Source organism: Ipomoea nil, unplaced genomic scaffold (genome assembly GCF_001879475.1).
Source record: "Ipomoea nil cultivar Tokyo-kokei standard unplaced genomic scaffold, Asagao_1.1 scaffold1043, whole genome shotgun sequence".
Taxonomy (NCBI): domain Eukaryota; kingdom Viridiplantae; phylum Streptophyta; class Magnoliopsida; order Solanales; family Convolvulaceae; genus Ipomoea; species Ipomoea nil.
The window spans coordinates 9,568,947-9,595,371 of record NW_017617471.1 but is presented as its reverse complement, the minus strand read 5'-3'; the positions used below and the strand labels follow the sequence as shown (position 1 = coordinate 9,595,371).

The 26,425-nt window shown below is 35.7% G+C and overlaps 1 protein-coding gene and 1 long non-coding RNA gene across 2 annotated transcripts in view; one reads left to right on the top strand and one right to left on the bottom strand.

Annotated features, from left to right (window-relative positions):
• LOC109181374 overlaps positions 1-26,425 on the top strand; it is a 289,298-nt gene that overhangs the window by 97,433 nt on the left and 165,440 nt on the right. The window contains exons 9-10 of the mRNA XM_019331122.1: positions 22,449-22,538; positions 22,991-23,068. Of these exons, the coding sequence (XP_019186667.1) occupies positions 22,449-22,538; positions 22,991-23,068 (168 nt within the window). The remainder of the gene's footprint in view (positions 1-22,448; positions 22,539-22,990; positions 23,069-26,425) is intronic.
• LOC109181385 overlaps positions 20,836-26,425 on the bottom strand; it is a 90,541-nt gene continuing 84,951 nt past the window's right edge. Inside the window, exon 3 of the long non-coding RNA XR_002054186.1 lies at positions 20,836-20,880. This is a non-coding gene — a long non-coding RNA (uncharacterized LOC109181385). The remainder of the gene's footprint in view (positions 20,881-26,425) is intronic.

Here is a 26,425-nt window from a genome sequence, read left to right as displayed (position 1 = left end):
AACTTTCAACAATCCTTTTTAACTCCATTACATCAATCTTGGTAGATTCATACTCCATAGCTCCCATTCCTTGCATCAAATCCTCAGCGTAAAGCAAAAATCCACATCCATTGCCCTGAAAATAACAAACAACAAATCCTAATACAATCTCAAACCAAAATAACAAACAACAAAAATAAGAAATCTAACCTTCCAATTTTGACACCCAAAAAATTTTCTTCCACTCTCACGAGCTGTGCATAATGGGGATTTCAGCCCACATTTGCAGTACAAACATGGCTCATATTGAAAAGTATAATTGCGATTTGGTATCCTTGGAGAACTTGAAGACGACCTTGAATTCGAAAATGCCATTGGAGTTTCTTCTACACATGCGAATGAAGAAGAAAGGCGACCGTGGAACAAGAAACAAATACAAAATCAAGAACAATTCCACGATTGAAGATGAAAGGCAAAGAAAATGGGAATTTCGAAGGGGGATTGATTTTGAGATTTAGGGTAAGCCTCGCAGAATGAAAATGGGGATTGCTTACAAATTGGCCTTTTTGTAGTCTAATTACATGCTGGAAATAAACATATACAACAAAGTGGAAAAAAATTGCCAAGTGTACCGCCACATCACCGCTCAACCGGGAAGAAGGGGTCATTACCGGCTGGGAGGTGAAATTGGACGAATTTGGGCTGTTGAATGGGCTAATTGAATTTTTTTTAGGTTGAGTGGCCTGATTGCACAATCGCGTTACGTTCAGTGGCTAATTTGGCCCTTTTTCCTAATAATAATTAGGGCTCAAGATGAGTGGAGGTCCAACAAAAATTATAGTGGATACAAATTGGCTTGGTCCAAACATGAGCTATTTACCACATAGGAGGGAAGCCCAACCCAACATGTCCAACTTCCGCAGCTATCAAGATATTATCTGTAATTAGTCTCTCAGATATAAACGCACTTTGAGACTCAGATATAATGTTCTCCATTAGTGGTTTCATTCTGGCAGTAATAACCTTGGCCATAATCCTATAAATGACATTACTCAAAGCAATTGGCCTATAGTCAGAGATCATCTCCGGGGTTTTCTTCTTTGGGATCAAAATAATATTCGTTTCATTCAGTTTACCAGGTAACGAGCAAGTATTCAGACAATTCACAATATAAGAAGAAACATCAGACCCCACCACATCCCAGAAGTGTTGGTAGAATCCGGGGTTCATCCCATCCGGGCCTGGTGCTTTATCAGGATACATTGAAAACAATGCAGATTTTACCTCACTCTCTTCAAATGGGCGCAATAACCCCTCATTCTGTATAGCCATTACTCGTGGTTGTATACTCTCAAAGAAATCATTATTAATTACAGGAGAACTTGAGTTAAAAATACCACGATAATAATCCAAGATAATATTCCTCATGGCTTCCCCCTCAATCCAAACCCCATTATCATTCATAATTTTAGTAATAGCATTCTTTTTCTTTCGATGAGAAGCATACCTGTGGTAAAACCTGGTGTTTGCATCCGCATCCTTGAGCCAATGCTGCTTGGCCCTCTGCCTCCAGTAAGTATCTTCTTGCAATTCAACACGTGTCAAGCATTCTTCTAATATCTGAAACTCGGCTAGAGACACTGGATCCGTACACCCTCTGAGGCGCAATTGTTCTCTACGTAAGCACAATATTTTTTCACCAAACTTATGGAATCGGTCTCCACCCCAGCGTGTTAACCGGTCACCACATAATGTGACACACTCCTGCAATCCCCTACTTCTCCCTTCGCCCCATGATTTTTCCACCACCGCTCGACATCCTTCATCATGTAGCCATGCCATCTCAAATCTAAAACCTCTTCTCAGGCCACCCCTCCTTTCCCGAAGATTGAGAATCCCAAGGAAAAGAGCTGAGTGATCTGACTTTCGGGTTAGAATATTCTGCACATTTGCATCCGCTACCAACTCCCTCCAATCCTGAGTGGCCAAAACCTTATCCAATCTCTCCTCTATCCAGTTTGGTGTTCCTTTCCCCTTCTCCCAAGTAAAGGGATATCCAGACATTGGTAATTGTGTCAAACCACACTCTTCAATTGTCTCTCCAAAACCCCGTAACAAGCTGTCTGGATGGGGATTTCCTCCTCGTTTCTCATACTGAAATAAGAGATCATTAAAATCTCCAATGATTACCCATGGCAGATCAGATTTTCCTACTAATGAACGAATAAGGTCCCACGACTCCCTTCTCTGTGGACGTTTCGAGAAGCCATAGAAACCAGTCATCCTCCATTTATCAAACCCCGGCATACTCACTTCAATGTCTACATGATTATCAGAATAGCTTATTAAACTTGCTGTATTATTTGTTCTCCATAACAATGCCAAGCCTCCACTCAATCCAGAATTATCAACATTAAAAAGACCATCAAAACCAAGCTTAATCCGAAGCCGTTCTGCATGATCCCGGTTAACCTTGGTCTCCATTAGAAATACAAAATCGGGTTTCTTACGGGACACCATGTCCTCAATTTCCCGAACTGTTCGTGGATTACCCAAGCCACGGCAGTTCCAGCTCAAAGTACTCATTGGGTCGGGCGGGTCTGCACCGCAGCACCCACCATCTGCAAGTTTTTTTGAACATCTGTCATTGCTATATCTCTTTCCTCCTCCACTCCCTCACCCACCCGATGCCCCCTACCACCCCCATCCATTCCCCTTCTCCTCTTCATTACTGCACGCATAACCCGTCCCCCCTCCAAATCACCCTTTCCCTCCAAACCGCCCTCTCCCTCTAAACTGCCCTCCCCTTCCACAAAACCCGTACCCCTCCTCACAGCCAGCGAACCATCCCCCTTCGACTTTCCCCCCAATTGCACCAACCATGGGTCCCCTATCTCCCTCGGACCACGCACTCCCCCTGCTCGCAAATCATCACTATATGGGAACTGATCCACCGGTAAAGTTGCATTCCAAGCTTTCAGACAAAATCTATAAGCATGTCCCATCATTCCACAGTAAAAACAAAAAGTATGCAATCTTTCATACTTGAAATTGATCCAGCAATATGTCTTATCACGTTTCAACATTCTCATTCTTCGTTTGATCGGTTTGTCCACCGGGATTGCAACACGTATTCGATAATACGTTAGCCATGGCGCATCAAGGAAACGATCATCCAGCTTAATAAACTCCCCCAAAAAATTCCCAACCTGCTCAAGAATTTTATCCGAAGTGTAACCAAACGGCAAGTCATAGCATTGTACCCATAATTCCACCGTATTCAGAGTAACCTCCGTTGGAATTGCACCTGGCGGGAGTTGTTTGCAAACTAGCGTGTGATTTTGGAACGCCCACGGTTCTCCCTCCAACACATACTGTATATCCGTGTAATGATAGAAAACAAACATAAACAATTTCGGTTGCACCTCCGTCACCTGCACACCACGCACCGGTTGCCAGACTGAAGCAAGTACTTGGCGCATGAATTCAACTTTGATCGCTTTCTCCGTTAGAAACCGCCCGATCAATACCCAAGTCTCCTCCTCGTTCTCATCCCGGTCGTCATCATCCTCCGCCTCGCCCGGGATCAACGTCCCCTCTTCCTCCTCAAGGACGAGATTAGCCCATCTCGACGTGAGACCTGCTATCTCTCCTCCAATGGATGTCGACGCCATTCAGTTAATCACGCTAGTCGTTCGAAGCACTCCTTCGTCACCTAGACACGTCGGAACCACCGCAGAAAAGTATTGGAATTGTCGGAAAACTAGGCAGAAACCCTAGATGGAGAAAAAAACCCTAGATACGGCTAGAGAGGAAAATCTCAACGAAGTAAAGTTAGTTGGCTCACTAATTTTAATTAGGCTTAGAGTTTAATTTCTTAAGTAGTTTATACTTTATCGCAATTCCAACAGTTGATTTTTCTCCAGTTTTTGTGGGCCAAACTTCTATGGTCTTCTAATCCTTAATAGCAAAAAGCAAAGCTAGACAATAACGGGTGTGTTATTTATTACTTTCATTCTATTAATTTGTTTTGAATGAAAGAATATATTTTCAACATTTTAATAAACTGAAGGAAAGTCATAGAGATACTAACTGAGCATAAGGTACTTGACGAAACAATTACAATTCTTGTATTCATGGTTTTCAATTTTGAATTGGACACCAAAGATAAATAATATAATGTACGGCTTCGTGGGTAGGTTAAAACTGAATTGTATATATATATATATATATATATATATATATATATATATATATATATATATATATATATATATATATATATATATATATATATATATATGTGTGTGTGTGTGTGTGTGTGTGTGTGTGTGTGTGTGTGTGTGTGTGTGTGTGTGAGAGAAATTATAACTTAGATTGTTCAAATAAAAAGATGGTTTGAGCATTTGAAGAGTACATAGTACATACTAATAATGATTTGGAAGTGAACTTAATTGAATATTTGTATTTATCAAGTTAATTAGCACTTGATTAGTGTTTAATGATCCTAGCTTCTTCAATTATTTAGGTTCGACCAACGGTAGAGAAAGACAAGGTATTTGGATTTGAAAATGATTTGAAGACCATAAATGCTTTCATAGAGGCATCCCCGATAATTTTATTGTCATCCCAATTGTAGGGATAACTGGATCTGGAAAAACTATAATTGCCTCGATGATTTTTGAGGATCAATGCATTACTCACAAAAATTTTGAGGAGTACATTTGGGTTCATGTTTCACAAGGTTTTGATAGAAAACAAAAATTTATTGACATCCTCTGTCAAATTACCAGCGGTACCAAAGATATTAGCATGATGACTGAAGAAGGGCTGGCACGTGAAATATGTGAACGTCTAAAGAATCAAAAGTATTTTGTTGTATTGGATGATGTACAAAAAAAAGATGATTGGGATACTTTTAAAGTTGTATTCCCTACAAACTTGAAAGGAAGTAGGGTGTTGGTGACCTCCCCATATGGCAATGTAGTTGATTCTAACTGGAAATCTCATAATTTAGAAAAGTTAAGCAATGAGGAAGGTTGGTTGCTATTGAAAAATAATGCTTTTGATACAAAGGGATGCAATGACCAAGTATTAGAAAGTGTGGGAAAGAAATAGCAAATAAATGCAATGGATTACCACCAGCGCTAGTAGCGGTTGGTGGTATGCTACGTCAACGTAGGAATATTGCTGACTGGCAACGGGTTGCTAAAAATCCATTTTTAGAAATTAATCGAGAAGGTCAAATCTACCGTGACAGAATAAAAATAACTTACAATGATTTGTCTGATGAGAAGATCAAAAATTGCTTCCTATATTTTGCTTGTTTTCCCATGGGACATGAGATTGTCGTTTGGAAGTTGATTCGTATGTGGATTGCTGAAGAATTTATTCCAACAATAGATGAGCAGGGGTATGCTTTAGACGCAGAAGTTGAAGCTCAAAAATATTTAATTGATCTAGTGGATAAAAATCTTGTGGTGGTGGTAAAACGAAGAGTAAATGGACAAATAAAAAGTTGTTGTATCCACAGCACATTGCACGTGTTTTGCAAAAGTGAAGGTGCAAGGATAAATTTGTTTTATGTAATGGATGAGGGACAAAGATTAGATGAGAATACTTCTCATGAGAATATTTCTTCAACTCGTCGTCTTTGTTTTCACTCCTTTACTAGCAAATTTGATGTCCTCATCAAATCCTACAACCAGAAGAGGAGTTTATGCCCATTTGGCAAACATATTCATTCTTTGTTGTTGTTTTCCTCACTAAAGGGTGGGCCTTCTTTTAGAAAAGAGGAATTAGCAACCATCTCAAACACCTTTCCACTTCTTAGGGTGTTGAACATTGAATTCTCCATCAAGTTTGATGATGAGTTCCAACCGGATGAGCTTTACAACTTACATCTCCTTAGGTATCTTGCTATCAAAAGCATTAATCTCGATTCCCTCTCCAAATCATTTAAAAATCTTCGTGGATTGGAGACTTTAGTGATCGAAACCACAGCAAGGACACTACAAATTGATGGAGGCATATGGAACATGGAAAAGTTAAGACATGTACACACCAATACCTCTCTGCAATTACCACCCTTTCCTTTTGAAAGAGGTGAAAATAAAAACATCCGCACACTTTCTACAATATCACCACCAAGTGACTTAATGGGGGGCGGCTTATGGAGTACCCCTAACCTCCAAAAATTAGGTATTCGTGGGGATTTATCAAAATTTCTAATGGAACTAAGAATGAGTTTTCTAACATGCCTAGAAAACTTGAAGCTCTATGGTCAATATGATAAAGTGTTAACATTCCCAAGCCGGATCCTGGATGCCCCATGGCTAAAAAAGTTGAGCTTCTCCGGCACACTGTTTGAGTGGAAAGATATGACAGTATTGGGGTGGCTAGAGGAGCTTGAGGTGCTGAAGTTGGATGACTATGCATTCATGGGGGAGAATTGGGAACTAAGCAATGATGTTGTTTTCAAACGCCTTCAATATTTGCGCATTGGAAGGACCAACCTAATGATTTGGAAGTTGGCCACAGAGAATAGCTTCCCAGCTTTACGAAGTCTAATCCTTCGAAATTGTAGCTCTCTACAAAAAATTCCAGAAGCTTTTGCTAATGTTCATACCCTTGAGGTGATGGAATTGTTTCACGCGAGTGAAAGTGCTGTTCAGTCTGCAAAAGAGGTCAAAGAAAAGCAGCTCAAAAACTGTGGATTCCAGCTCCTCATACACTCTGAAATGGTAACTAATTATCTATCCTAACTTCCCCATTTATTGTTTTAGTGAGTTCTATTTCTTGAAACACTTTAATCTTTTATTATAAGTTAATTCATGAACATCCAAACTTTAGGAGAGATACTAAGACTATGTGGTCTAATGGTATCCGGGTTGGACTTCCATGTGAAAGGTTGTAAGTTTGAGTCTTAATTTATTAACAAATACTATATTGTAATAGAGCCAGTGGCATTCAAAAAAATAATTATTTTTTATTAAAATAATACGGAGTAGTCAATATAATAAAATGATTAGGAATAAAATTATATATCACCCAGTTACTTACCCCCTATTGTTATTGTTACGAACAATTGACTTGGTCGGTTTGACTAATTAATTTCCCTCAATCTATAGACACTCGTAATTTTATAGAATCTGCTTCATATTATGGGATGGTTATTTATACTAAATTACTAATTGCTCAATATAATAATTAACTAGCTACAATTAGTCCTATTGTTAGATGTAATATTAAGTTTCCAATTGGTTATCGATCTATATTGGAGAAAAAATCTTATTAGTCAAAACAATTAAACCTTTCATTAAACTTATTATTATTATTATTATTATTATTATTATTATTATTATTATTATTAATATTAATATTATTATTATTATTATTATTATTATTATTATTATTATTATTATTATTATTATTATTATTAAATAACATATACTACTATTTTTTAATTAAAATTATCTTCAACCCACCCCCACCCCCACCCCCACCCCCCACATCTTCTTATTTTTATTCGTTTTTCTTCCTATTTGATTTTTGTTTTATTCGAGTTTGAGTACACAAATATTTTGTATTAATTCATTATATTATGCGAAACTGATTTCCAAGGCTACTAACACACTCGTGAAGAAGCATATCAATTTTAAAGAAACTGTAAGTCTGACATGCCTTGATTAATTCCTTTTATAGAACCTTTATTAGGAATTTTTTCTTCAGGGAAAGGAACCAATAGTGACAGACACGGACTCAATAATAGAACAAGCGGTAAACGATATGGTTCACTATGTAGAGTGGGGTGGTGGGCCTCCTGGCTTATATTCAGAGTTAAAGGATGTTAGCTTCGATATCCAAATGATTAATGCCAGGCTCCAGGAAGCTTACAAGAACCGAATTGCATCTGTCGATGTTTTAATGGTGAAAACCTTCCAAACTATTGTGAATGAAGCTAAGGATGCGGCTCGCAACTACTACTATAGAAGAAATGTCAAATCTTGTGCAAGTAAGATCCAGTCTGTTAGATCAAAGGTTACTATGATTCGCCAACAACACGAAATTGTCCTTCACTCCCCTATCAACCGAAACAATGTTCTGCAAACTCTCCAGGTACCACAAAAATTAATGTTAATTATCATATATATTTCAAATTTGTTTAATCAATCACAAAGCATGATCATATTCCGTAAATTTCAATAATATATATATGTGTATATTAAATATTAATGGCGTTGTCAAAAAAAAATATTAATGGCACGTTTGGTTCGCGGAATAGGCTTGGAATGAAACATCATTCTCAATAATATGCCTATTCCTTTCTTTGGTAAGGACATCTATTTCCAGGAACAATGTTTCTGGGAATGACCTATTCCCCTTGCAAGGGGAATGGAGATTCCTTGGGGGGCCTGGTATTAGACTATTCATGAGTTCTCCGGAATAACCTAAAGGTGCAATTTTCTATTTTACCCCAATTCTCCTCGACCGATCTGAATCGGTGGTTGTCTCCACCTTGGTGAGGCGACCACGATGAGTAGTGGTCGACCACTCGATATCGACGTCTGAAGGTTCTCGCATTCCGACCAAACCAGGTCTCGTCAAGGGAGGCTTTTACAACTCAGTAGTGTTATTTGATCCAAATTTAGTAGGTTGTGTACTTGTGTCCAACCAATAACAACAACCCTCAATAACAACCCTAAGGTGGACGCATATTGTTCTCCATTTTGTCAAAACAAAACAGGACGCAACAGGGCCAAGAAATACAACCAAGATTCACAAGAACACCACAATTCTAACAAATCAAGAAATATATCCAAGACGGTGGGGTGTCACATGGGAGATTACGAACAGAGTTCTAACCTAGAGGACAAGCAATCACGACCCCTCTAATTCCATCACCACCATCACTAGACCTAGGTTGTTGCGATTCATCGCACAAGGAGTCCCCCTCACTCAAGAAATATATCCAAGACGGTGGGGTGTCACATGGGAGATTACGAACAGAGTTCTAACCTAGAGGACAAGCAATCACGACCCCTCTAATTCCATCATCACTAAACCTAGGTTGTCGCGATTCATAGCCCCCCTCACTCACTCAAGAAATATATCCAATTCCATCACCACCATCACTAGACCTAGGTTGTTGCGATTCATCGCACAAGGAGTCCCCCTCACTCAAGAAATATATCCAAGACGGTGGGGTGTCACATGGGAGATTACGAACAGAGTTCTAACCTAGAGGACAAGCAATCACGACCCCTCTAATTCCATCATCACTAAACCTAGGTTGTCGCGATTCATAGCCCCCCTCACTCACTCAAGAAATATATCCAAGACGGTGGGGTGTCACATGGGAGATTACGAACAGAGTTCTAACATAGAGGACAAGCAACATGGGAGATTACGAACAGAGTTCTAACCTAGAGGACAAGCAATCACGACCCCTCTAATTCCATCACCACCATCACTAGACATTTCATCGCACAAGGAGCCCCCCTCACTCTCACTTTGGGCGGGGTGTCACATGGGAGATTACGAACAGAGTTCTGGGAGATTACGCACTCTCACTTTGGGCGGTAGACGAAGACCTACCTAGGTACCTAGGTTGTCGCAATTCATTGCACAAGGAGCCCCCCCTCACTTTGAGAGGTTGCTCCCACACTGTGGCTGGTGAGACTCGATCCCTCGTCATTCTTCCAAAATTTTACCTCTATGACCAGTTGAGCTACCCATGCGAGCACAAAAATCTTAATCCTAATAATACTAATCATCATCATCATAATAATAATAATCATAATAATATTATATATTTTGTATAAGGATAGTTATGTCTTTTACACATCTATCTTATTTCTATTCCTTAAACCAACCAAACACTGAAATAACATTCCTAAAGTCTATTCCTTTACCGAACCAAACAATAGAATACAATTTCTATTATATTCCTTACCTATTAAAAACGTGACTCTGTTAAAGCCATAACAGAGCGTTTGGTTGGAGGGGGGGAATTATGTGGGAAAGGAATTGTAATTCCATGGGAGTTGAATTACTGGGAATAAAGTGGAATTTAAATTCTAGTGTTTGGTTGACAGGAATAGAATTACTGGGAATTTCAATTCCAATGTTTGGTATACATGGGAATTGAAAGGGAATAAGTAGTATAAAGTCAAAAATATCCATTATTGTTGTTAGACATTAATTTTAAGTTAAAAAAGGAAGGGGTAATTTTGACTCATCATTATCTTTTTTTCCCAGGAATTAAAATACCAGGGGGGCACATGGGATTTTAATTCCATGAAAATGGGGGAATTGCAATTCCATCTCCAACCAAACTACGGAATTTAATGGCCTTTGGAATTAGGTGGGAATTAAGTGGGAAGGGAATTTAAAATCCCTCCAACCAAACGCCCTGTAAGGGGAAGGAGTAAAAAAAACTGTAATCTAACCAAACATTTGGATTTGAACCTTTGACATTTACTATTAACCAAACATTTGCTCTACCAACTAATCTAACTCAATTCCCATAGACATTTGATAGTTTTTTCATACTAATACTGAAACTGTACTATATATATACATATGTACATGCAAAAATTATATATGGGTTGGGGTGGGGTGCAGTGAGGGGGGCAGTTGCCCCCCCCCCCCCCCCCCCCCCCCCCTTTCCTTTGGCTCCGTCCTTGCATCTATGGTCAGAATTTGTGCACATTTTTTACCTGCTGAAGCTTTTTTTATTTGATCCTTAATATATATATATATATATATATATATATATATATATATATATATATATATATATATATATATATATATATATGTGTGTGTGTGTGTGTGTGTGTGTGTGTGTGATCACGTTCAAATGAGAACGGTGCGTCCAGGAGAGAACTCAGAACACATAACATCCGTCCACGTATCCAGATCTAACAGATGAGAAACACTGATTTTTTTAAAATTAAACATCGAAGTGAAAGTAAAATGTATTACAAGTGCACGTAAAATGTATTACAGGTGCAAATAAAAATTTATACTGAGCATTAATACTAGGTGCACCTAACGTTATAATTAGTTGCACATAATGTTATAATTAACAAGGTAAATTACTTGCACTTGTAAGTGATTTTACTTGCACTTTTTACTTGCAAAGGTGCACCAGCTACTTGCACTTATAACACATTTACTTGCACCAAAATTCAAAATATTTACAAAAATACCACCGTGTCGTTTTTTTTTTTTTTTTTAAATTTCATCTTATTCATTGATCTGGACATGTGAACAGCTGTAAATGGTTCTTATTTCTCTCTTGGACACTTGTTCTCATTAGAGTGTGCCCTTATATAAATAAATAAGGGATTTAAATTTTGAAAATAATCCCACACACCAAAAGTAGAAAGAAATGAAAGATCCAAGTCGAGCCAACACTCTTTCCTTAAAACTGATTTGCTGCCTCCCGGGAGTGCTAGCTACGTTATAGCGTCAGTCTCTCAGGATAAAATGGATCAACGTACCTATAGTTCTAGCACTCAAACTATAGCCCTTCGGTGAACTAGAACAACAAGCTCGAAGGAAGAATGGGTAGAGTTTTGGGAAGAGGACAATCGTTGGAGGAAAAATGAATTGTTCTTGTTCTAAAAATCTGGCCAAACAACATGGCGATATAGGAGATGAATTTAATAATTGCATTCATGGCACCATAAATCTGAATTAAATAATTGGATTATAACGTTTGAAACTGTCATACTTAATATCGAAATAATATTAACGGCTACGAAATTAATTCGTGCCGACCAATAATAACCTATTTCAAAATATCTAAATGGTCGAGAAGTCCGTACAAACTAAAAGATTTTCAAATTGGGACGGGAAACCGCACCCGAAAGGTGTCATTAGCACAGAGTGGTGCAGCACCGAATGATGCTTCTCAAGCTCTCAGCACCATTAACCGAATGGTGTTTCGTCCGGTCTCGACTAGTCGACTATCAGGCAGCACTACAACAACTTCGTCAGTTTGTCATCGGCAAATGTGGAGACCGGAAACAAGGGTCGTCGTCGTCGGCCGGCAGTCTTCCAGACTCTAGAGTTAGGGCTTGGGGGAATGAGGGCGAGAGTGCGGGATTGCAGGGTACTAGAGTAGGGTAAGTCTTAGAAGGGAGTAAAATTTTAATTTTTAATAATATATATATATATATATATATATATATATATATATATATATATATATATATATATATATAAGGCTCGCGAGCGGCTCGACGAGCCACGAGCATAGAATATGTGAGCTCGACTCGTGCTCGATAAGTAAACGAGCCACTCGAACTCGGCTCGAGCTCGAGTTTGACTGAGCCGCTCGTGAGCGACTCGGCACATTTACACCCCTATTCTCAGCACCATTAACCGAATGGTACTTGTCAGCACCACTAACCGAAAGGTGCTACAATCAATTGCACCGATTGGTGCTAATCCCAATTTCCATAATTAAGCTTTCAACTTAAAGTTTTAACAAGTTAAGCAGATTACCACCATTCGTACATTGCCTAATTAGGCACAATTCGAATTGCTAATTTTAATTAACATCTAAACTTAAACTTAAGTTTTGACTTCTCTCAAATAGGCTTACTTTTAGAATCAATTTCTTTTGAGCGTAAAATATATCAATTTATTCGTTTCATTACGAAGAACCCGAATTCACTTTGACCAGATCTAAATCGGAAGCGGACCCAACATATATTTGTACCACAAAATAGTCACTCAAATGCCATTTTAGCTAAAATTTTCAAAAATCCCCACATGAATGAATAATAGCATTCATGACACAATAAATCCGAATTAAATAATTGGATTATAACGTTCGAAACGGTCATACTTAATATCGAAATAATATCAACAGTTACAAAATATAATTAATATATAATTAATTCGTACCGACCATTAATAACTTATTTCAAAATACCTGAGTGACCGAAAAGTCCGTACAAATCTAAATTTTTTTAAATTGGGACCAAAAACCGTACCCAAAAGGTGCCATTAGCACCGAGTGGTGTTACACCGAATGGAGCTTCTCAGCACCATTAACCAAATGGTACTTCTCAGCACCACTAACCGAAAGGTGCTATAAACAATTGCACCGATTGGAGCTATTCCCAATTTCCATAATTAAGCTTTCAAATTAAAGCTTTTAACAACTTAAGCAGATTATCACCATTCGTACATTTCCTAATTAGGCACAATTCGAATTGCTACTTTTAATTAGCATCCCAAATAGATTCACTTTGAGAATCAATTTCATATTTACCTATCACCTATTTTGAGTATACAATATATTTATTTCTTCAATTCACTATGAAGAACCCGAATGCACTTTGACCAGACCCAAATCAAAAGTGGACCAATATATATTTGTACCACAAAATAGCCACTCAAAATTTTCATTTTGGCTAAAATTTCCAACTATATATATATATATATATATATATATATATATATATATATATATATATATATATATATATATATATATATATATATATATATATATATATATATATATATATATATATATATATATATATATATATATATATATATATATATATATATATATATATATATATATATAGGGATGCACTCAGGTGCGAATAAGTGCCCAGGAAGGAATATGCGAACGAATCAGCGCGTGACACGTGTCCAGATCTAATAGCTTAAAAAAAATGCGATGGCATTTTCGTAACTAATTGAACATCGAAGTGCAAGTAAAATCATTTACAAATGCACCTTCTTTCACCTATAAGTGCATGTAATTTTGCCTTGTTAGCATTCACTTCCCGCAAACATTCATGCACCTGGGTGTGTTTATAACTATAGGTGCAACTATTTATAATTATAGGTGCAACTACTTATAACTATATGTGCACCTACTTTCACCTATAAGTGCATTGTGATTTTGCCTTGTTAACATTCATTGATCTGAGTTCAGCAGGTAGTAATACCACTGAAAATCACCCGCAAACATTCATGCACCTAGGTGCAACTACTTATAACTATGTGTGCAACTACTTAGAACTATAGGTGCAACTACTTATAACTATAGGTGCACTTAGTATTGATGCTCAGTGTAAATTTTTATTTGCACCTATAATACATTTTGCATGCACTTGTAATACATTTTACTTGCACTTCGATGTTCAATTATTTACGAAAATACCACCGTGCTTTTTTTTAAAAAAAATCAGTGTTTCTCATCCATTAGATCTGGACACGTAGATCGATCTGGTGTGAAGGCCGCAGGTGAAAAATGCGGTTGAATCTCAGCATTAGATCAACTGTACTCTCCCTTAAAAAAAATATGCCATCTATGATCTACAACAATGTGCACCGGAAGGCATAACAGATATGTTATGGAAGGTTAGGGCCGGATTTTAGGCTGTGCAAGCTGGGCTACTGCACAGGGCCCCCAATTTTAGGGGGCCCCGAATTTTAGAAGCCCAATATTTAATTATTACCTATCTAGTTTAGAATTAAAAATTAAAGGTTTTTAATTAATCTTAAAAGGTTTAATGAAGAGATGGTAGAAATGTGTATTTATTGTATTTTAACTTAGAGGTCAAAGGTTTGAAACTTGCATATGACAGTTTTAACAATTATGATTTTGGAGGGTCTCAGTTGTTTACCAGAACAGGGCCAGCAAATCGCAAAAAAACATGAAACAATTATTGAAAATGCTAAACTTAATACATAATCTTCAACACAAATCTTAAACGATCACAATATTCAACTAAAATTAGTAATTAGTGATTATGCATTTTGTGCATTTCATTGTTATGCATTTTCCTAACACTATTGGAGTCATTTGTTAACACTATTGGTGTATTTTTGTTAAACGGCCGCACGGGAAGGCGCGGCCGCATTTGAACTTTTGTCTACGATCTTAAAACTAAAAGACACAACAATATGCACTGTAAGGCACAACAATGTGCTCTGCAAGAAAGAAAAAAAAAATGCAAAAACTGCACCAGAAAACAAAAAAAGTTAACTTATTAACCAAAGCAATGTGCACTTAGAAGAAATATCAATGTGCTCTGGAAAGCACAACATTATGCCCAGGATGACATAATAATGTGCTCTGCAAGAAGGGAAAAAATGCTCTGAGTGACAAAACAAAATAACTTACAAAATTATCCTAATGCCACCGTATTTTTTTAAAAATTGCTTCAATTCATTTAGACCCTTGATATGGATTGAATCAATGAATGAGATTAATTTCTTATTTTTAACCTAAGGCTTCTTTTGCTCATGATCCATTATATATATATATATATATATATATACACACACACACTTACATATAGCATGTTCACACTATGGCTATATCACTTTCAATTTTGTATTTCTTCACAGATAGAGAGACCGATAGGCTTTGACAAAGTGATAGAGAAAGTAGAGCAGGCGGTAAACATGCTAGTCCAAACTGTAGGAGACAATGTCAACCTGGTTCCTGACATTATGAAGTCTGAGATAGAGGACATGACCTTCCAAATCAAAACATTTACTGAGAGCTTGGTGGAAGCTTGCAAGAGCCCACTGGCCAATGAACACCGTGTTTTGAGACTAATAGTAAAAAAATTCGGAACACAAGTGAATGAAGCCAGGGATGCGGTTGCCAACTACTTTGCACAGGAGAAGAAACATCGAGACAATGCCTTGGTAAAAGCTTTTGATAAGATTCGGGTTTGTGGAAAGCTCAATAATGATGTGAGTGAGATCCAGTCCATTAAGGAGAAAGTGAAAACCATTAGCAAAGACCACAAAGAAGACCTTCGACACCTCCGGGAGGACTACAACAAACATAGTGATCTGCCACCTCACAAGGTATAGTACCACAAAAAAATCTATTCCCAAATTATCATATTTCAAATTATTTGTTTCAATAATTGCAATACAAGAACACATATTTGCTTACATCAAAATGGAATTTATGTGTAAGTTGCGCAGACTTTAATTTTATAGTTGTACATACAAAGGTGAGGAAAAGGTTTCTGAAAAATTGGATAGCTTGAAAGGGAATACACAACCCTATATATTTACATGTTAGGAGACTTTTCATATCCATATAAATGGTAATGCATAGGAGACTTTTCACATCCATATGAATGGTAATGCTATATAGGAGACTTTTCACATCCCTTCATGCTATATCTAGGAAGCTTTTCACATCCCTATGAATGGTCATGCTATCTAAGATATATATACATTACCATGGTTGAAAAAATAGCGTGGTGTCATGCTATCTAAGATATATATACATTACCATGGTTGAAAAAATAGCATGGTGTTTCTCGGGCACCTAGCGCTTAGGCGCCCGTGTATTTTATTTTATTATTCTTTTTTTTTTAATTGTTTAGAATTTTTAAAATTTTAAGACTAATAATTATAAAATATTTAATACTTTAATAGTCAATACTACAATATTCAACATTAACCTTAAAAACATTTAGAGTTCAAACAATTTAGGGTTATTTTGCTCAAAACGATGTCGTTTTGAGTGAAACAACCCATTTAAAAACAAACAATAGCTAATCGGCCGATTAGGCGGCCTAGTTGGTGCCTGGAGGCCTAGTCGGTGTCTAGGAGGCCTTGGCGGTCAATGTCTAAGCAGCCTAGGTGGCGGCCGCCTAGACCACCGATTATGATGATACGCGGTCGCCGTTTAGCGCCTAGACGAGATTTTTGCAACACTGTACATTACATAACAATCCCTCTCAAGTTAGAGCATAAATGTCAATCATGTCTAACGTTTTGCACATAAATAAATAACTCGAGTCCCATTTAGGGCATTTGTAAATAGGTCCCCTATTGTTTTCTTTTTTTTTTTTTTTTGAAGATAGGTCCCCTATTATTTTCTAGTCTTCACAAATTCAATGGAGATTAAACCTTGTTGTATCTTTTCACGAACGAAGTGGCAGTCGATCTCTATGTGCTTGGTTAGTTTTGCAGGGATTGGAGTTTTGAGACCAGATTCATTCAAGAGTTGTTTATCCACATTACTTCACATCTTGATTGTGCAACATGAGAAACCACATTCTACTTTTTTTTTTTTTTTTTTTAAACCCACATTCTACTTTTTACTCTTCCACGAAACTAGATTACCTCCAAAGAAAACACAATATCCAATTGTTGATCTTCGATCCTCTTTAGATCCTTCCCAATCAGCATCGGTGAAACACTCAATATTAGTGTGACCATGATTCTTATACAAAATTCCATGTCCCGGTGGCCCCTTCAAATAACTCAAGATGTGTTCTATAGCTGCCTAGTGATCAACAGCTAGGGATGCCATATACTGACTTATAACACTAACTGGGTATGCAATATTCAAATGAGTTACTGTTAAGTAGTTTAGCTTCCCAAGTAATCTCTTGTACCTCTTTGGATCTTCAAACAACCCCCCTCCTTCGACAGTTGCATGTTCGGTATCATGGGAGTATTGCATGGTTTAATACCTAATTTCTTGTTTCAAATAGTAAATCAAGTACATACTTTCGTTGAGATAGTAACATACCTGTTTTACTTCTTAAAACTTCGATACCTAGAAAGTACTATTGGTTTAACTATTGGTTTTAAGCAGTCACAGTGGAATGCAAAATTAAATGCATCAATTTCATGGCTCTTTTTTTTTTTTTTTTTTTAATGTAAACCACTATGTGGTCCGGGTCTTTCTCTGTCCGTTTAACGGTCCGGGTGGGTCCAGGTCCACCCGGTTCGCTCCGAGAGGCACTAAGCTGGCCCAAAGGGAATCATCACTTGTGGGAATCGAACCCGGGTTATCCCAAAATTCTTCCCCACAAAGAGAGCTCATTTGCAACTTGACCTACCCTGTTGGGTTATCAATTTCATGGCTCTGCATGTATACGTAGATGATATTCTCGTAGCCAGTGCAAATACTGAATTAATTCGGGAGCTCAAGACATTTCTGGATGATACCTTCAAGATCAAGGACTTAGGCTCACTAGGATACTTCCTGGGAATCGAAGTGAAAACATCAGTTGCAGGACTGAATATGTGTCAACGAAAATATGCCTTAGACATTTTGGAGGAAACTGGATTTCTTGGTTGTAAGCCTGCAAATTCGCCAATGGCACATGGTTTAAAATTAACGCATGAAGATGGTGCCCCTCTTGAGGATGCAAGCTGCTATAGGAGGCTGGTTGGCAGATTACTATATCTTATTGCTACAAGACCTGATCTCACCTACGCTATTCAGCAACTAAGCTAGTTTTTTTATGCTCCCACAACCACACATCTCTCTACAGCACATCGTGCGTTGAGATACATAAAAAGATCACCTGGTGAAGGGCTCTTCTATCCCGCCAACCAAGATATACAACTCAAAGTGTTCTCTGACTCAGACTGGGCTGCCTGTTATGAAACCCGAAAATCCATCACAGACTACTGTGTCTTCTTAGGATCTACGTTAATCTCATGGCGATCCAAAAAGCAAGCAACTATTTCAAAATCATCATCTTCTGAGGCCGAATACCGTGCAATGGCTGCATCTGTCTGTGAAGTGCAGTGGTTGTCATATTTACTCCAGGATTTACAAGTTGGAACAACAAAGTCGACAACAGTGTTTTGTGATAACAAGTCTGTTGTAGCCATTGCCGAGAACTATGTCTTTCAGGAACACACAAAACACAATGATATTGATTGTCACATTGTGTGAGAGAAGCTAACTCAAGGATTAATCAAACTCTTGTCTGTGTCTTCCTCTAATCAGATTGCCGACGCGTTCACCAAACCTCTCCTGATGTCACAGTTCCACTCCTTTGCATCTAAGCTGGGAGACCTGCATGCTCCAGCTTACGGGAGTATTAGATGATAAAGATGGAAGACGACTCTAGGGGTGCTATTGTCTTTTCTCACTTTAGTTTGTTTCAACCACTTTTCCCGCTTCTTGCTTTCTTCTTCGTCACTTTTATATTCCGCATGTACCAATCTGTTACAAGTGAATCAGATATTTTTCCTTTTCAATTTCAATGCATGCTCTCTGTTTTCTCCTTCTCTAATCAACATCGCCGGATTCCGTCATGACGGGAAATCATTTTCCATGACTTTAATTTTTCAATGTTTGTAAAACACTGAAAATCCAGAAAATAATTTTCAGAAATCATTTTTGAAGTTTCCAAACACACTCTAAATGTGTGTTAAAACAAATACTCCCTATTTGTTAATCTTGGGAAAAAAATTATAAATTTCATTTTTTAGGAAAGTATGCATATGGAAGTTGGTTGAAGTAAATTTAATGGGGAAATTTGTTGGTGCTGATAGTGTAATGATAGAAGTTTCATTAGTGATTGCCATGAGATCACGCATGGAAGGAATGAAAAAAAAAAAATTACTCGTTTGAGTATATTAGGCTCTGATACCATATGAAGGTTTGAATGAGAATAATACAGCATAATATATAGAGCTATACACCAGGATTCTAAGGGAAGTTACAACAGATTACATGCTCAGTCTAAGACTAACAAAATAGAGAAAGAGTAGGACAACATCAGATAAATAATACTAATTATAATTAGTCCTTAATATGTATTATGTATATATCTTTATAAAATTTGTTGATTTATCTGAATTGAATATGGAGGGAAGATTATTTGAACATGAATTTACTGCGTGTAAAGAAGCTATTGTTTCAATCCTTTAATTAATTTCAACCCCATTGTTCAATAAAAATAAGTTTGTTATTTCTTCAATTGTACTGATGATTGGGAAGTGATTACTATTCATGATTTTTCAGGTTCGCAGAGTGTTACGTGAAAATAAGATAGTTGGCTTTAATGATGATTTGAAAGTCATCAAAACTCGATTAATGGAAGCATCCAAAGATTTTTTTGTCATCCCAATTGTGGGAAATGCTGGGACAGGAAAAACTACATTTGCGTTAAAGATTTTTGAAGACCCGGAAATTAGGAAAATTTTCACCTATTGCATTTGGCTTCATGTTTCACGAGGCTTTCATAGAAAGCAAAAATTCATTGACATTCTGCATCAAATTTCCAAGCAAACAGAAGACTTTAGCACTGCATTAGAAGATATGTTGGAAGCTAAAGTAAAGGGATTATTGAAGGATGAAAGATACTTCATTGTATTGGATGATGTGCGGGAAAAAGAAGACTGGGATTCTTTAAAAGTTGCATTCCCTACAAATTTGAAAGGGAGTAGAGTCCTGGTAACCACCTGGAGCGGCAATGCAATTGATTCTACGTGGAAATCTCATAGTTTAGGAAAGTTAAGCAATAATGAAGGTTGGTTGCTAATAAAAAATAATGTTTTTGGTACAGAGGGATGGTGTGACACATTAATTGAAGAGCTTGGGATAAAAATAGCAGAAAAGTGCAATGAATTACCACACGCTCTAGTACTGGTAGCTGGTATCATACGCCATTGTATAACTTCTACTGGTTGGCAACGAGTGGCTAATAATCTGCTTCTTGAAATTGACAGAGAAGACCAAAGCTACCATAAGCTAGTAGAGTTGAGCTACGATGATTTACTTGATGAGAGGTTGAAAATTTGCTTCTTATATTTTGCATATTTTCCCATGGGATATGAGATTGTTGCTTGGAAGTTAATTTGTTTGTGGATTGCTGAAGGGTTCATTCCAAAAAGAGAAGGGTACCTTTTAGAGCCAGAAGTTGAAGCTTCAAAATATTTGAATGTTCTTGTTAACAGAAATCTTGTGATGGTAAAGAAAAGAAGTGCAGATGGTCAAATCAAAACATGTTGCATTCATGACACATTGCATGAGTTCTGTAGAAGTGAAGCTGAAAAGACAAAGTTATTCCATGTAATGGATGAGGGGCAAAGATTAAATGCAACAATTCATTTGGAACGTCTTTGTTCCTACTACACTATGAACATATCTGATGCATTCTCCAATCTCTTCAAGAAAAGGATGGGTCCACGTCAACATTGTGACCTTGTTTGGTCTTTGTCGTTGTCCTCCTCACAAAAGAGTGAGATTCATTCGACGCCAGATCAGTGGCAAACCATCTTTAAAAAAATTTCACTTCGCGTGTTGAATATTGAATCCCTCAAATTTAGCTCGCTGCCAAATGAGCTTTATTCCGAAGACAGTTGGATCAAGTATCTTGCAATCACAGTTGATATCAGTTCCCTCCCCAAGTCGTTCGAACATCTTTCATATTTGGAAACTCTAGTGATCAAAACCACAGAAAGGGCGCTACAAATTAATGGAGGCATATGGAACATGGAAGAACTAAGGCATGTCTACACCAACACCTCTACGCAACTACCCTCTCCTCCCAAAACAGGCAAGCATGACCGTAAACAAACCGATATCCGCACACTTTCTACCATATCACCAGCAAGTTGCACAAATGAGATCTTCAACATGACCCCCAAACTCCAAAAGTTAGGTGTTCGCGGGGATTTATCAGAACTACTTCTCGAGAAAAAGCAAAATGCTTGCTTGTTCAACAATCTACAAATACTAGAATGCCTTGAAAACTTGAAGCTTCATGGCAACTCTGATGAGAAAGTAAAGTTGAAGGTCCCAATGTCCAATAAGTTTCCAAGAAGACTAAGAAAGTTGACCTTGTCTGGTACATTGTTTCAATGGAAGAATGACATGACTGAATTGGGAATGCTAGAGAATCTCAAAGTGCTCAAGTTGGATGACAATGCGTTCTCGGGAGAACGTTGGGATCTAAGCAGTAATGTTATTTTCAAAGGGCTTCAGTATTTGCGCATTGGAAAGACCGACCTCAAAACTTGGACAGCTGTGGAGCCAAAGAAAAACTTTCCAGTTCTAGAAACATTGGTTCTAAGGAATTGTATTTCCCTAGAAACTATTCCAAAGGGTTTTGCAAATGTGGACAGCCTTGAATTGATGGAATTGTTTGACGTGAGTGAAAGGGTGGTTGATTTTGCAAGAGAGATTTGTGAGAAAAGGCATGGCAAAACAAATGTCAAAATCAATGGATTCAACCTCTTCATCACTCCTCTTCCATCACAAGCAAGAGTAAGTGTCCAACTTCCATTTTTTACTCACTTTTTATAATCTTTTTTGGAACTTTTAAGGTTTTTATTTCTTCAAAAGTATGCAGTAAAGATCAATTTCATATTCTTTATAAATTCCCATACAAAGTGAAATTGTAAGGTGTGCTAAAACTTCATAAATTTAATTTGTAGTTTTACAAGAAAAAAAAAACATCAATTGTAAATTCTATTAGATCTAATTTATGTTTTGATGGTGAAATTATTTGAGTGAACGACTGAAAGATATGGCAGCAATGGTTGCAAAGCAGGTTAACCATTTAGTAGATCAGATAAAGAATCGTGAATTACTATATAAAGTTTGTTTGCTATTTTTTATTTATAAAAAGTAAACCTTTTGATTTAATTGAAGTGATAGACGAAGAATATGAATTTATATGAATCTTCTACAGGTACATAACCTAGCATATGATGGGAATGAAAATGTCAACAACACAAGTCGATTCGACCAATCCAGCACCTCTACTTCATCACAAGAAATGGTAAGTATATTATCTTGATCTTTTTTACCATACAACATAAGTGCATAACCTTCAGGAAGATTTGAATTCCGAAGTGCGTATAACATACATTTAGATGTAAATTATATGAGATTGATGTTTTGTGGTAATATTGTTTGAGGGAATAAATGATGTATGATGTATGAGTATATATGCAAAGTATGTTAATTATTTACCAGGTAAAGAATTGTTAATTATTTGAAAGTTGGTGTAATATTGAAAAAAAAAATGTTTTAAAGTTGAAGTCAACAACAAGATTCTAAGTGGAATTTTGAGAGAGATGTCTTTTAGCCTTCTTGATTTGATCCGTTCATTTATGTGCAACTTATGTTAGTTTATCCATCTATTATTTATGATCCTTCAAGGAATACTCCAGTAGAAGAAGAGTTTGAATTGTTTTCTGGTTAAATATATTATTCTTACATGTACATAAGCAATCAAATGGGGAGAAAAATGTCAACATCAGTGGATTCGATCATCCCAGCACCTCTACTTCATCACAAGGAATCGTAAGTATATTATCTTGATCTTTTTTACCACACAACATAACCTTTAGGGAGATTTTTGAATTCCAAAGTACGAATAACGTTAGATGTAAATTATAGGAGATTGATGTTTTGTTTGAGGAAATAAGCGATATATATGTCAGCGGAGGGTGCAAAATATGTTAATTATGTAGCAAATAAAGAATCATGAATTAATAGAAAATTTGTGTTTGTTTTCTTTTCAAAAGACCTTTTGATTTGATTGACTGATAGGAGAAGAATTTAGAAAATTTTTCTTTCAATATATTATTCCTACAGGTACATAAGAAATCATATGGTAAGGAAATTAAATAACTGTATGGATTCTTATATTTAAACAATTTTCTTTTCAAGATAAAGTCCACAAAAATATTAGATATTGGATTGGGTTATATTAAATGGATCTTCGGTCAATTTAATTTGAATAGAAATATTTTCTATTAGATGAAATTGTCTCTAAGTTTTTGTATGTTTTGAAAATTTATAAGATGAATTGTAAGTTTTAATTATTATATTTATGTTTTGATCGAGATATTGTTCGAGAGAAAAAATGATATATATGCTAACCTAACATAGGTTCCAAATTATGTTAATTATTTACGAGATAAAGAATTGTTAGTTACTAAGAAAGTTTTTGTAATATTAAAAGAAATTGGTTTAAAGTTGGTCTTACAATTAATTTGATTACTACAAGGTTTTAAATTTGACTTTCAGTGGGAAACACTTATTTACTGTTTTGTTTGATCCATTCATCAGTTATGAACAACCTATCTTAATTTACCTATTTATGATCCTTGAAGTAATACTACAATAAAAGAAGAGTTTGAATTGTTTTCTCGTTAAATATATTATTCCTACAGATACATAAGCAATCAAATGAGGAGGAAAATGTCAGCACCAGTGGATTTGACCACCACAGCACCTCTACACTGTCACCAGAAATAGTAAGCATATTATATATCATTTAGCAAACATCTTACACATAAAAGATTATATATAACATAATCTTTTACTGTGGCTCAAGGCGCTTGTGGTCCTCAAGCAAGGCCTTGAATTGAAGTTAGTTTATTATATATAAACCAATTAATTTAATATTTTTCTTTTCATTTTAAGTTTCGGCAAAAAATAGGATATTGAATTAATTAGATTATTTTAAATATATTATTTGATTTTTTTTTAAAACTTAGTTGTACATTTTTCTTCAGGTTTCTGATGATGATAAATTGTTCGGTCAGCTATGTCAATTGCTTTCTTGAAATAAAAGAATTAAAGTTGATGCATTTGTTTATCTTTGCGCAATGAATGTGTGGATCAGAATTGAGCTACCTATTTTTATATTTTTCTTGACCGTGATCTAGAGGTCAGTCAAAGTCTTTAAACCTTGTTCTTTTAATATTTCTTTCAATTATTATTATTATTATTATTATTATTATTATTATTATTATTATTATTATTATTATTATTATTATTATTATTATATTTTCTGTAGATTGAACTTGATTGCCTGATTATAAATAACTTAAATTTATTATTATGTTTGGTCAGACATGTGGTTCGTTGTTGGATGAATTCCGAAGCAAAGCATGAGTGGGCGCGCATTATTGATGTTGAAAGCGAATTTAAGCTAAGTGTGTGTTAGTGATTTCATATTGTTGAATTGGGAGATTAATTATTTTTGTATTTCCAATTTGTGATTACTTTCATATGGTATTTTGGTATCGTAGTCAAGGAGTGAAGGTTATTTATCGTTTTTCTATATATGATGTGTACTGCATATTTGTCTTGGCAGTATATATCGATTTGCTTGTGACTGAAATAAATTACATACACTTTAGACTTTTCATTTCTGTGTTCGTTTTTATCAGTTTTCAAACCATTTATTGTATATGAATTTCCGCAGACCATGATTCACACAATGTTGCGTGGATCATTAAAAAAATATATATATTTAATATATTAAACTACATTATTTGTGTACGGGATGTAATCATACAAAATAATATACTTTTAGGCTATATTTGGTAAACCTAGCTGAAAAACTATAAGCTAGGAGCTGGAAGTTAAAAATGAGCTGAAAGCTGAAAAACTGTAAGTTAGGAGCTGAAAACTAAAGAGCTATTATGATTGAAAGTGTTTGGTAAAATTAACATTTTGATAAGCTGATAATTGTAAAAAGACTAAGAAGGACATTTTTAAAAAATTTAAAATAGTTTGTTTACGTATTAAAATTTAACATTTTGTCTTTAAAAAATATTAGTATATAATAACAATGGTACATTAAATATTTTAAAAGAATTTCATAACTAAAAAAATTTAAACAAATCAATATCTTAACTAGTTTTTTAATAATTTAATTCTTACGTTTCTAAGATAACATTAAACATATTAATTAATTTTTCCTACGAAATTATTCTCATCAAATATCTTGTTTGAAAATCTTTTTTCCAAAAATTTAATTAATTGGAGATGCTCTAAGACTAGCTATATATCCTTGTTTCCAAACGTGTTGAAGAAGAGTTGGCCTTGAATTGATGATACTATCTATGCCACTGAAAAATTAATGCTTTGCGCAGCTTACGGGCTATAGCAGCATAACAACCAACCAAACACTTAATTACTATATACACATTTCAGAGAGCATTGATTGTGCCTAGTCATGAAGGGTAGGCTGGCTCCAAGTCTCCAACAACCAATCAACTACAACGAACAAAAAAAAAAAAAAAAAAAAAAAAAAAAGAGTTGCTAAAACACTGTGCAATTCGCATACCATAAAAATTAATTATTTATGATCTGTTTAAAAAATTGACATCTTATGAACAGTGTTAATAAAATGTTTCTTTAAAGTAATATAAAATATTTCCTCTTAATTGTTAAGTTTATGAAGCAAAGCATTAGTTCAAATACTTGTAATCTTCTTCGACAGCTGCACTAGCTTTTGAAATAACAGGGTCAAGTTCAAGACACATGTCGAAGCTATGTATTAGTCAAGGGATCTGATATTAACTCTATTCTTCAGTAAAAAAAGTAATATTTTTAAGTGAAAAAATACAATACTTTATAATAAAAAATTATTACATTTAAGTGAAAATGTAATATTTTCACATTAAAATGAAAAAAATAAAAAATTTCAGTTAAAATTAATATTTTGAATACAGTAATGCTTTTGAAAGAAAAAAGTAATTTTTTAAAGTAAAAATGTAATTTTTCATCAAAAATAATATGTTTTAGTGAAAGACTAATAGCTTCAACTATCGTTTAAAAAAAAAAAAAAAAAAAAAAAAAAAAAAAAAAAACTTCAAATAATTAAAAAAGGTAATTTTTTTCATAGAAAATACAATACATTTT